Source organism: Lampris incognitus, chromosome 9 (assembly GCF_029633865.1).
Source record: "Lampris incognitus isolate fLamInc1 chromosome 9, fLamInc1.hap2, whole genome shotgun sequence".
Lineage (NCBI taxonomy): Eukaryota > Metazoa > Chordata > Actinopteri > Lampriformes > Lampridae > Lampris > Lampris incognitus.
This window is the reverse complement of record NC_079219.1, coordinates 52,900,663-52,912,895: the sequence shown is the minus strand read 5'-3', so window position 1 is coordinate 52,912,895 and position 12,233 is coordinate 52,900,663. Positions and strand designations below refer to the sequence as shown.

Sequence of the window (12,233 nt, the reverse complement as noted above, 5' to 3'; positions counted from 1 at the left end):
ATCGGCCGTACTAAATTGTCCCTAGGTGTGTGGGTGTGGGTGTGTATGTTGGCCCTGTGATGGTCTGACGGCCTGTCCAGGGTGTTTTCCCCCCTGCCGCCCAATGACTGCTGGGATAGGCTCCAGCATAAGCGGTTCGGATAACGGATGGAGATATATATATATATATATATATATATATATATATATATATATATATATATATATATATATATATATATACACACCTTACACAATTGGTGAATGTAATGAACTACATGGCAGAATAGAAATCTAGCGGTGTGAGATACTCCATTGAGAACCACCATGTTACAGTTTGGTTAAGACCACCGTGTTACAGTTTGGTTAAGACCACCGTGTTACAGTTTGGTGAAGAATGCATTGCAGAACCTCTTGACTTGCAGGTGTGACTGTATGTTGTCTCAGCAGCCATTGTTATTGTGGTCCTCAGATGGAGAGACAGATGTCCATGGGCTCCAATATGATGGGTATGCAAGGCCCCGCCCACAACAACTCCTGCTCATCCAATCACGTTCCCTCCATGCACTCAGAAGCCAAACTTGTGAGTTCCGCTTTGTCTCTTTGTTGTCGTTGACATACGCACACAGTGTAATACATACATTTCACACACACACACACACACACACACACACACACACATCTATGTAAACCCTAATAAATATGAACTTCTGAATACACACATACACTCACATATACACACATAAAGTCAGAAATAGGATTACATTCACATTTGTACTACACACATACACTAACACACACTAACTAACACACATACACAAACACTAACACACAGGTCCATACACAGAGCAGATACACACACGCACACATGTACATACATGTATATACAGGACGCTCCACACAGATGCACGTACACACTTGCACTCATAAAAACACACACCCACACACACTCACATATGCTCAATGTGTTGCAACTCTCTTTTCCACTGGGCTGTGCCAGCAAAGCTGTGCGCTTAGCTCTGTGTGGATTTCATCATTTGGTGTGGGTTCAGAGCTGTGCCTGAACCTGCCAGCGCAGTGCCGGAGACTGTGGCTGGAATAAAGGACTCTTTATGTGGTTGCGGCTGGACTGCCCACCGACTGCCTGATGTATATCTTAATGTACAGAACATGCTCTGTAGGTCCTGCAACTTGTTAGCACTAGTTTAACACAGCGGGGGGAAAATCAAATGACCTCATCCCTCTCAAGGCAGGCAGTTAGAGCAGAGGGAATGTGACAGGGCTGGGAGAGAGGAGAGGCAGAAGGGAGACTGGATTGGTGGGAGACTAAGAGTACAGAATCGGGTGTGTGTAAGCTAGAAGGGCTATGAAGGAGGGGTGAAAGTGGAGAAGAGGGTTGCAGAGATCGTCTTCTATCTTCACCACCCTCCACCCCTTTTTCTCCCGAATTGTATCCAGCCAATTACCCCACTCTTCTGAGCCGTCCCGGTCGCTGCTCCACCCCCTCTGCCGATCCGGGGAGGGCTGCAGACTACTACATGCCTCCTCCGATACATGTGGAGTCACCAGCCACTTCTTTTTAGCTGACGGTGAGGAGTTTCACCAGGGGGACGTAGCGCGTGGGAGGTTCACGCTATTCCCCCCGGCCCCCCCCCCACCGAACAGGCGCCCCGACCAACCGGAGGAGGGGCTATTGAGGCAACGAGGGCACATACCCACATCCGGCCTCCCACCCGCAGACACGGCCAATTGTGTCTGTAGGGACGCCCACCCAAGCCGGAGGCAACACGGGGATTCGAACCGGCGATCCCCGTGTTGGTAGGCAACGGAATAGACCGCTATGCTTACCTGGCGTCTTCTATCTTTAAGGCCCGGGTTCAATGCCCTGCCAAAAAATATCCCACGAAAGGTACTTTTACCCTACCTACATCAATGGGCTGCACCAGCTGGTTGCACACTACCCCCCCCCCCCCCGGCCTGGGAGAATCAGTGAAGTCTCCCTTCTCCTGATTCTTAATTCCTCACTTTAGACACCCGCTGCTGCATGTGCCAGCAGTACAGTCCCGGACAGAGATGAGGGACTATAAGCAATACTGCATGATTAATAGCTTAGCAGCACGCAATTTGTTGTGGAAACGGACGAGTAACACAAAAGGGAAGAAAAAAGATGGAAATATCCGTGCACAGAAATAAGAACAAGTGTCGAGACTTGGATATCAAAAAGACAAGCGACGATAAAAGGGAAGGGGGAAGAAAAAAGAAAAAAGAAAAGAAGCGCTGGCCGTTCTTTGTGTTTTTAATGGTGCTGTGATTGCTGGAGACAAAGACGTCGGAGGCAGGAAGAAGAGATAGCGGTCATTAGGAGAGTTATGGCTCTGATAGGGGAGAGCGGGAGCATTCTCGGGGCACTTAATTCTCCCGTCCTCCTCTTACTCTCCCAAGATTGATCATCTTTTGCAGTCTTTCGAGTCTCCTCAGCTGTTCCTATGGTAACACGATGGGGGTAACACAATATTAGTGTATCGGGCTTATCTCCCCCGCTGGCTGTCATCCAGACACATCTCGTTTTTTGTTTTTGTTTTTTTTGTGCTGTTTTTTCCCCCCTTCCTATCTGTGTAATTGAATTGTAAATGCACTGTTAGTCCTGACATAAACTACACAGTCGGGGGGGAAAAAAGAGAGAAAACGGCTGCAGACCCCCACCGCTTACCCGACAACTTTCTGGTTAGTTGACCATCGGCAGACAGTGCGTGGCAACCAAACGGGGGATCAATTCAGATTTCGCTCCCCGATGTCTGAACGCACTGATGGAATTTTGCGATTGCGGAGGGAAAGCGAGAGGCTAATTGCGTTATCGGGCGCGATCTCCAGCGCGGGGTTTTCATAAGGACGGCAAACGGGGGTCTCTAATGTCTGTAATATCCGCGCCCGGGCCGGGGTCGATAAATACGGCCGCACTATCGAATGACCTGGGCCGTGATCAGGCCCATGTGTCCCCTGCGACGCCCCCGATCCGGCCCTAATCGCATTACCCCGGCTGTGTTGACTTTCCGCCAATGGGAACTCTCCGCACTGTAACCCCACACCCGCAGGGCACGGGCCTGCACCCCCCCCCCCCCAACGTTTACATTACGAGAGGAGGGGGGGGGGAGAGAAAGACGGGAGTGGGACTTCGATAGACGTAAAGGGGAATAGACAGGCAGAGCGAGAGGAGAGTAGAAAGCTGACAGAAGATACTGATATCCCGAGATACCGAAGCGGCGGCGAGGAAAATACGAGAAAGCAGGATTGGGTTCACATTAGAGGACTTCTTCTCAGACCTTCTTTGGTGCATATGTGCAAGCCTGGATGCGTGCCGCTGTGTGTTATCCGTGTTTCTGCCCGACTGTGTGTGTCTGTGTGCGTGCACACTGTGGTAACCAGAGGCCCTCTGCAGTTTGGCTAACCCTCCCCTGCCAGAGGGAGCGTGCGGCGGTCCCAGAGCCCGGGCTAATGAAGGCTAATTGATTTTGCGGTGGGCCTGAGCAGCAGAGAGGCCTGTCTCTGGTGTAAATACTTAATGAGCTGAGGGGGCTGCTGCGGCCCCTCTGGGACCCATATCGCAGCATCTTGCACAGGCCTCTGTGTTTGTGCTCTCTGGGCCAAAGGACCATACCCCCCCCCCCCCACAAACGCCGCCCATCTATGTTTTCTTTTCCCTCCATTTCTCCTTAAGTGCCATTGTGTAAGTGGTTAGTCAAAGCCTCATGTTGTGGTGAAAAAGCTGGCTTGTGTGTACTGTTTTAGCTTTGCCGTCAGTTTGTAGTGCCGGTTTTGAGGCGCTCTGTTAGCTTTCGTCAAGTGTGTTTTATTTGTGAGGGGTCTGGCTGCCCGGCGGTGTCGAGGTGCCGGGCGGGGGGAGGGGGGGGGGTCTTTTCTGCCGTATCCAGGGAATGAAGTGTGTTTTGTGCGTGTTGTGTTGTGTGTGCGCGCGTTGGGGATAGCGGGACAGTTGACCCTTGCAGCACGGAGGAAACGTGGTGCAGAGGAGGCCAAGTTCCACAGCTCGCAGGCCAGAGCGTTACATCACCGCCCTGGGCCGGCTGTCCGCCACGGCCCCTGACAAGTGGTCACATACAACGCCCGCTCTGGCTCTGCATCACGCGCCTAAGCACCGTGTCACGTATTCATCGAGACACACATAAATGCACGCACACATTCTCTATCACACACACACACACACACACACACACACACACACACACACACACACACACACACACACACACACACACACACACACACACACACACACACACACATTCTTGTACTTCTACCTTGACTACAGTCATTCCTTACACCTTAACACCTTAACCTTCAGACTACATGCCTAAACCTGACTTTAACCTTACCCTAACCCTAACCCCTTACCTAAACAGACCCTTAACTCCTTAACTCCTTACCCAAATAGACCTTTAAAGAAGTGAGAACCAGCAAAAATGTCCTCACTCTGATGGGTAAAAACTCAGCTTGGTCCTCCCAAAGATAGAAGTTCAGGAACACGCACACACACACACACACACAGCTACACCTCCCCTGCACACAAATGCATGTGTGCAGGGGAGGTGCAAACTTTATTGCAACTGCAAACGCTCACATGCAAACTCGTGCCATCAGATCGACACGAACGTGGACACCCAGGCCCACAGCAACAACCGCACATGCACACGGGCTGATATGCAGACACACACTTGCATGCAAAAAGCATGCACACACTCAACAAACACCACAGATACTCACATCGGCACAAGCGTTGCATGCAGCTGTGGTGTGCACGCGCACAACTACACACACACACACACACACACACACACACACACACACACACACAGCATATTTTTTCCTAAAACACATGTTGCTCAGATAGTTTGATATCTTTGTCTGCATGATGAAAGGCGTTCGCTATCTAATTCTGTTAGAGAGGAAGCCCAAACAAGCCCTTATCGAGCTGGTCCTACATGCCAGTTATGGGATGTGAGTCATCGCAAGCGAGTGACTCCCGTTTCAAAGCACTGTGCTTTGGCATTGTCGACTTTCTCTTCTTCTTTTTTTTCATACAAGGTTCATGCTTCCCTTATCCTCTGTTTTTTTTTTTTCTTCCCTCGGCTAACCAAAGACAGAGGGATTTAAAGAGGTCTGTTTTGGAGCCGGTGTATGAAAATGTGTTATTTATTATCTCCCTAATTATCTATTGTTTACATTGTTACTAAGGACAATAAATTTGTCACTAAGCGTCAGACTAGGTGCTGAGTTTTTTATGAGGTAAACAATACTATATGTTCCTAGGCCGCGGCAGCTCTTCGGGCCGTGGGGCTGGCACTGGACGGGCGGATGACATAATTCTTGGCGTGCTCTAAATGTACTCCTTTTTACTTGAGGAGGGGAAAAAAACAGAGCGCCTCTTAAAGAAACATTTCATAATACACGGGGGGACAGAAAAATCAAAGTGTTCCAAGAGTGAGAGAGAGAGAAGAAGAAGAGAAAAAAAGGGAAGAAAAGAAGAAACGCAGCTCTTTACATTTCGCCTGTAAAAACCAAACCGTCGTGACGTCGCTGCGGGGGTTCGAGAGCGGCAACGGGTAACCGTCATTAAAAGGCGGGTTGCCAAGAATTACGTTTTGGTTTTTTTTTGGTGGTGTTTTTGGTTTTTTTTTACCCTTAGCGTTTTGAACGGGTGAAGATGAAAGTGCTAAGAGACACGCTGTGGATACAAAAGTCAAGCAAATGAGAAGTTGCGTAACAACAAGCGCAGCGCCAACTCTCATCTCTGCTACGTAGTGATGGATTCTGTCATTTATGAAGTCATATGCAAGTAGTTAAGCCATTAATGTGAGCAGTACAACTCCATCACATGTCCCGTTCACCCCACCACCCCCCACCCCCGCCTGTCGTAGAGGTGCACCTCTGGCTAAACCCCTGGGTTGCGGGGAGGAGAGCAGCGCACAAAAGAGAGTCTAGCTCCAGGTTTTGTGAGCAACATCTGCATGAATGGTGGCATTGTCAGGGGATGATGTCATCGGAGAGGGACGGTGAGCTAAGAGCACAGCTGAATCTGCAGGCTGCGACCGCGCTTCGCTGAGCGCTGGAGGGTTAAGGTTGAAGAATGCACGTGTGTGTGTGTTTGTGTGTGTGTGTGTGTGTGTGTGTGTGTGAGTGATTGCACAGTGGTTTGTGCATTTGATTGTGTCTGTGAACAATTCCAATAGTCTTTCTGGCACTCGCAGTAATGCGCTTTGAGTCAAACCCCACACATCTGGTGCCCTAAGTGGGCTTAAACAAACCTTGAGGAGCATTTGCAAATAGTGTTTGACAGAGGTCCGGTATGTTTGTGTGATTAATGTAGTAAACACAGGAATGTGTTCTGGCGCACGTGTGGTGGGCGGCCTCTTGTATCATCCACGCCGGGGAGACACGGGGACCACAGCAACATGGTCAGATGCCGAGATACAATAATACAAGGCAAAGGCACAGGGTCCAACAGAAGGGGGAGCCTTATTGTCATTGTCTTAAAAAAGGGGGAGGGGGGCGTCCGGGTAGCGTAGCGGTCTATTACGTTGCCTTCCAACACGGGGGTCGCCGGTTCGAATCACCGTGTTACCTCCAGCTTGGTCGGGCGTCCTTACAGACACAATTGGCCCTGTCTGCGGGTGGGAAGCTGGATGTGGGTGTGTGTCCTGGTCGCTGCACTAGCGCCTCCTCTGGTCAGTCCTGTTCGGGGGAACTGCAGGGAATGGCGTGATCCTACCACGCGCTACGTCCCCCTGGCGAAACTCCTCAGTCAGGTGAAAAGAGGCGGCTGGCGACTCCACGTGTATCGGGAGGAGGCATGTGGTAGCCTGCAGCCCTCCCCAGATCGGCAGAGGGGGGGGTGGAGCAGCAACCGGGACGGCTCAGAAGAGTAGGGTAATTGGCCAAGTACAGCTGGCCCGGGTGCTGCAGCTGCCCACCCTGCTCCTATGCAGCAGGGTGGGTTCAATGCAGAGAACACATTCATTGTAACTGTCCAGCTGGAAAACGACAAAATGAAGAAGTGGCTTTCTTTCCCAGAGAAGTTTCGCCATACTTAGTGGGAGTGTACAGTTTCAGAGAAGCAGAGTGCAGAATTGAGAAGCTCCCAATATCGAATCGGCGTGTATCTGCCAATTTACCCTCACTGGAGCTGAAACACAGAGTAATGGCCCTTCTCCCTGGCTCTGCTCAGTGCAGCACCGGTGCCGGGGGCGCCGATTTTGACCCCGACTGAAAAATGGACATTGGCTTCTGTGTTAAATACCGTATAGACACATAGGATCGGACATGCTCGTGGCTCACCTCCACCTCATCCGGCCCACAGGCCAGAGCACACCCAACACCCTGCACCCTGCTGCACCCTGCTGTGGCTGTTTTCCATCTGGAGAGCCGCCGTCTTGGACACTCGGCTCGGTTTTATGTGTTTTAAAGATGTCAGCAGTCGGCGAGCGACTCCTCCCAGATTGTGACAAATGTTTGGCTGAAACTGACTTTAACTAAAGCGCTAAATGACACGGTTGGAGTAGGTTCTACGTTTTAAAATCGAGTGAAGCAAACTTTTAAAACGGGCCTTTTAAGTTCACAATGTGAAGTTAATAGAGGAGTTTTCCTGGCAGCCGTGTGTGTGTGTGTGTGTGTGTGTGTGTGTGTGTGTGCCGCATTTACGAGTGTGTTTGGACGTGTGTGTCCGTCTGAGGGTGGGGTGACGGGTGGGACCAGGGCGGCAGGCACTGGGGCAGTGTCACGTCTGTTTGTCTTTGGATGACTGCATGTTGTTTTAGCTGTGCTGCTGGGAGAGGTGTGTGTGTGTGTGTGTGTGTGTGTGTGTGTGTGTGTGTGTGTGTGTTTGGTCATGGTTCAGAGCCCGTGAAAAGAACGGGGTCCGGCAGGTCCCTGGCTTGGCTTAACCAGCCGCCGTTGCCACACGGGCCGGACTGGCTACCATTTGCCCCCCCCCCCCGCCCAACCTCCCTCGAAGCACCACTGGCCTCTGCACTATCCACTCATGTGAATGGAGGGGGAGATAAGATAAGGTCTGTTTAGCCCTGTAGGAAAATTGCATTGTGCAGCAGCAGCAGACAGCACAAAGACAACAAAATGTGGGGTAAAATGTAATAAGAAAAACACAAATGCTGCTCATAGTGTTCAGAGTGAGGGTGATAACATCAAAATTATGAACAGATAGCAATGAGGAATAAACACAAGAGCAGAAATAAAATAAGAATATAATAATAAGATCATATTACTAGGTGAAGTAATTTGTTTTGGTCCTTTATTAACAAAAAACATTTTTCTCAACAGCTATTTTCCAAAATAAATGTACATAGAATTAAATAAATAACAATAAGACATCAAATTAAAAGGAAAACAAAAAAACATTGACCAAAAAGGTGTAGGTGGAAGCTTTATCTTATTATACCGACCCTTTTTACATAACATATTCTAATAGGCAACCCTTCACTACGAGGTTTATGCTATACAAAATAATGGTCATACCTCACCTTTATATTCGTTTACTATCTTATTTTTATGCATTTTTTTAACTCTGCAAAGTGAACTACACATTCTTAATTCACGACCATTCAACAAGTTAACCCCTTTGACAGATATACATCTATTTTTTGTATTTGTCCTTAATCTTGTTTTCTTAAACAGACCTATTCCCTCAATTCATACATGCTGTCTCTAGTTTCAGACAACCTCTGAATACAGCGAGGAAATACATTATTTGTGTTTTGTACATTATCTGTGCAGTTCAACTAGATCACAAAACTTAAAAAGCATGTAAGTTAATAAATAGTGCGTTGGTTGGTTCACAATAATCCGATCGATTTACAATTCTTATAGCTCTCTTCTGTAGCATGACAATTGGATTGGTGTTGGTTTTGTTTCCACAGACCTCCACACAGTAGGTAATGTATGGCACCAATTTCCCAAATAACCAATTTCCCATCAGGGGTGAATACAGTATTTCTGATTCTGATTCTGAACTATAAGAGAACAACAGAGTATATATAGTGAGTTCTGATTCAAGATATCTTTAGTTGTTTTTTTTTTTATATTGTATTGGTTTTAGACATTTTTGTTTTAACATTATTTATGTGTGGTTTCCAACATAAATTATGATGAATTATCACACCCAGGAAGTTATTTTCATAGTCTTTCTATTTCAACATAATTGATCATAATTTTTACTTGATTATTGATTTGCCAATTACCAAAAATTATAAGCTTTGTTTTACTTAAATTCCCTGATAACTTGTTAATATCAAGCCATTTCTTTAAGACATTCAATTCCCTGTCCACTGTATTCCAAACTTTTCCCGGAGCAATATAAATTAGTGTCGGCAGCAAATAAAACACATTTTAACAATTTAGACACTTTACAAATATAATTTATATACAATATAAACAGTATAGGGCCTAGCACTGAACCTTGTGGAACCCCACAAGTAACCTTCAACAAATCAGATTCGGTGTTATTTATTTGTACATATTGATATCTGTCATCAAGGAAACTTCTTAGCCATGAGTATGCTATCCCTCTAATACCATATCGCTCCAGTTTCCTCATCAATAAACCATGATCAATAGTATCAAATGCTTTTTTAAAGTCTATAAACCCCCCACAATATATTCCTCATCTCGTCTACCAGTTCCATCATTGCCATTGAAGTGGAACTATTTGTTCTGAAGCCATACTGATGGTCACTCAGTAAATTGTGTTTTTCTATGAAATTATCGAGCCTTCGCACAGATAGTTTTTCTTAAGTTTTTGAGAACTGGGAAAGCAGAGGGAGAATTAGATGTCTATTGCCAATTTATAAATAGGAATGACTTTTGCTCTTTTCATTTTGCTGGGAAATATACCTGTTAGGAAGGCTTGATCGCAGATATGTGTCAATGGTTTCACTATACATTCTATAGATAATATTATTTACTAACAACATATCAATTTCAGTCCCATCAGCAGACTTTTTATTCTTACATTTTTTGACAATATTTCCTTTTCATCAACACCCCTGATAAAGATGGAGGAGGTTTTATGAAATACATCTTCATCTACACCATCCTTATATCTCGGCTCCACAATCTCAGTTATCAATATTTTTTGTTATATTTATAATTCTATCATCTTTTACAAAGTCATTTAGGTTGTCTTCTTTTCCAGTCCTCTTTTTAAGCTGGATAAAAAGCCGCAAAGGCTTTGTTAGCATCGAGATTGTTCCACTTTATTTTCTTTAGCGCCACCAGGAGGACAGCGAAGGCTTCAGGTGTCCAGCGGCCAATCAGTTTGCAAGAGTTACGACTTATTTTCATCTTTTATCTTGAAAAAAAATCTGAAAAGTCAGCAAAACAGGAAGGCGGTCGCTCACGTCATTTGTTAGTAGTCCACCTCCTATTGTGCGTTCAACTTTATTTATGAATATTTTGTCAATCTGTGTGCCAGTGTCTGTTGTTATTCTACATGGTTTATTATCACAGGAAATAGGATGTTGTAGTACCTCGTATCAGTTAAGTCTGTCTTGCTTTTGTGTCCATTTGGGTTTAACAAATCAATATTAAAATCACCACATGCAATTTTTATACAGTTTGCACTTTTTTCTTGTTCAGTTTGTCGAACACACCGGCTCATTCTTCCTTGACTGAATCGAGGCAGGTTCCCGGTCTTCTATACACACAGCTAATGAGGATATGTATATGAGAAGTGATTTTAAAAGAACTACTGTAGAATAAAATGAGAAATGAAACTGCAAGTAAACCCGCGTGATGTGAGCATGATGTGCTGGAAGGACACGAGGAACAAAAAGTAAAGGCGATCGAAACGAGTCTGCCGGATGACAGATTTTGTATTTTATTATGTGTATTTGATAATTTTTCTAAATTTAACGTGTGACACTGCCGCTGATTGATTCTTTGGCTTCAGGCCCCCCCTGAACACACACACACACAACCAGCAGGCTGCGCCCCTCACTCTGCACACACTGGGTCGAAAATGAAATCTCTTCATGTGGGTGTCAGCCGCTCCTTCCCGGCTCTTTACGGGGTTGCTCCCAGCGTTAATACGCGTGGCACGGACAGATATAACACATGACGTGTGAGGCGTTATGACCGGACCAATTCGGAGCGAAAACACAATTACAAGACAATTACAGAGACCAAACAAGGACGGAGGCCTTTTTTTTGTTGTTATTATAAGCACACTGGTTACAATTTACTTTGAGAAAAAACAAAGAAGCCAGGCGGTGGGATTTCTGTTGCGGCCATTACACCATTATTATAGGGGTCTGTTGTTTTAAGCATCTGTAGAACAAAGTTGGATATAAATGAGCATTTGCATCACGTTGCAACACATTGCTTTACTTGACTGGAATAAGCGCGTGATCCTGCATAAATTTGCCAGTAGGAGAAGCTTCGGGTCCTGCACTTTTTCTTTTTTCGTTCTTTTTTCTTCTTCAATGGCACGAGTCAAGACATATGTTAGTGTTTACCATGTCTCTCTCCCTCCCTTGCTCTCTCTCTCTCTCTCTGTTCTGAGTGCCTCAACAAGAGGCCGTGTGAAGCCCCGTTCTGTGCTCTCGATTGTGGCGGTGGGTGTAGCGATAACAGCGTAGGCCGCTCTCGAGCAGCACTTTACAAGAGGGGAAACAGTGGGGATATACAGAGCGGAGTCAGAGGCCCATCCATTAACTTGACAGGGAGGAGAGGAGGGCTGCCAAGAGCATGAGCGCATGCTTTGGAGCGCCTTCCTTGGTGTGTGTGTGTGTGTGTGTCTTGTTGTGCCCACACCATCATGGCTCCTCTGTGCACCACCAGGGTGTCTGGCACTGGCAGAACAGCCCGTGTGTGTGTGTGTGTGTGTCTCTCTCTGTCTCTCTCTCTCTTGCCTGGGTGTCTGGAGCCACAGGGAGGCTCTGTTTGGGCCCGGCTCAGATCGGTGTGGCCCAGCCCCGGGACCCCATGAGAGAAGAGAGAGGGAGAGAGAGGGCGACATTCTCACCGAGCACTCCCATCAGACTGTCTGCCTCGCTGCTCCCCGAGGAAATCAGTTTAACAGTCCCCAGCTCTTGGCAAGCGCTCTGGGGAGGGGAAGGGGGGGTGGGGGTGGGGAGTGGAGAAATACTGGGGAGATTGGGTGGGTGGAGGGGGGAGAAGGAGGAGGAGGGGGTATGTTACTGCCTCTCTGGGCTGGAGGGAAATCTAAT

General features: G+C 47.0%; 1 protein-coding gene across 1 annotated transcript in view; it reads left to right on the top strand.

The window, feature by feature from the left end:
* The window catches only part of creb5b (cAMP responsive element binding protein 5b), a 73,909-nt gene that overhangs the window by 43,671 nt on the left and 18,005 nt on the right, over window positions 1-12,233 (top strand). Inside the window, exon 6 of the mRNA XM_056286827.1 lies at window positions 452-562. Coding sequence (XP_056142802.1) covers window positions 452-562 — 111 coding nt within the window. The remainder of the gene's footprint in view (window positions 1-451; window positions 563-12,233) is intronic.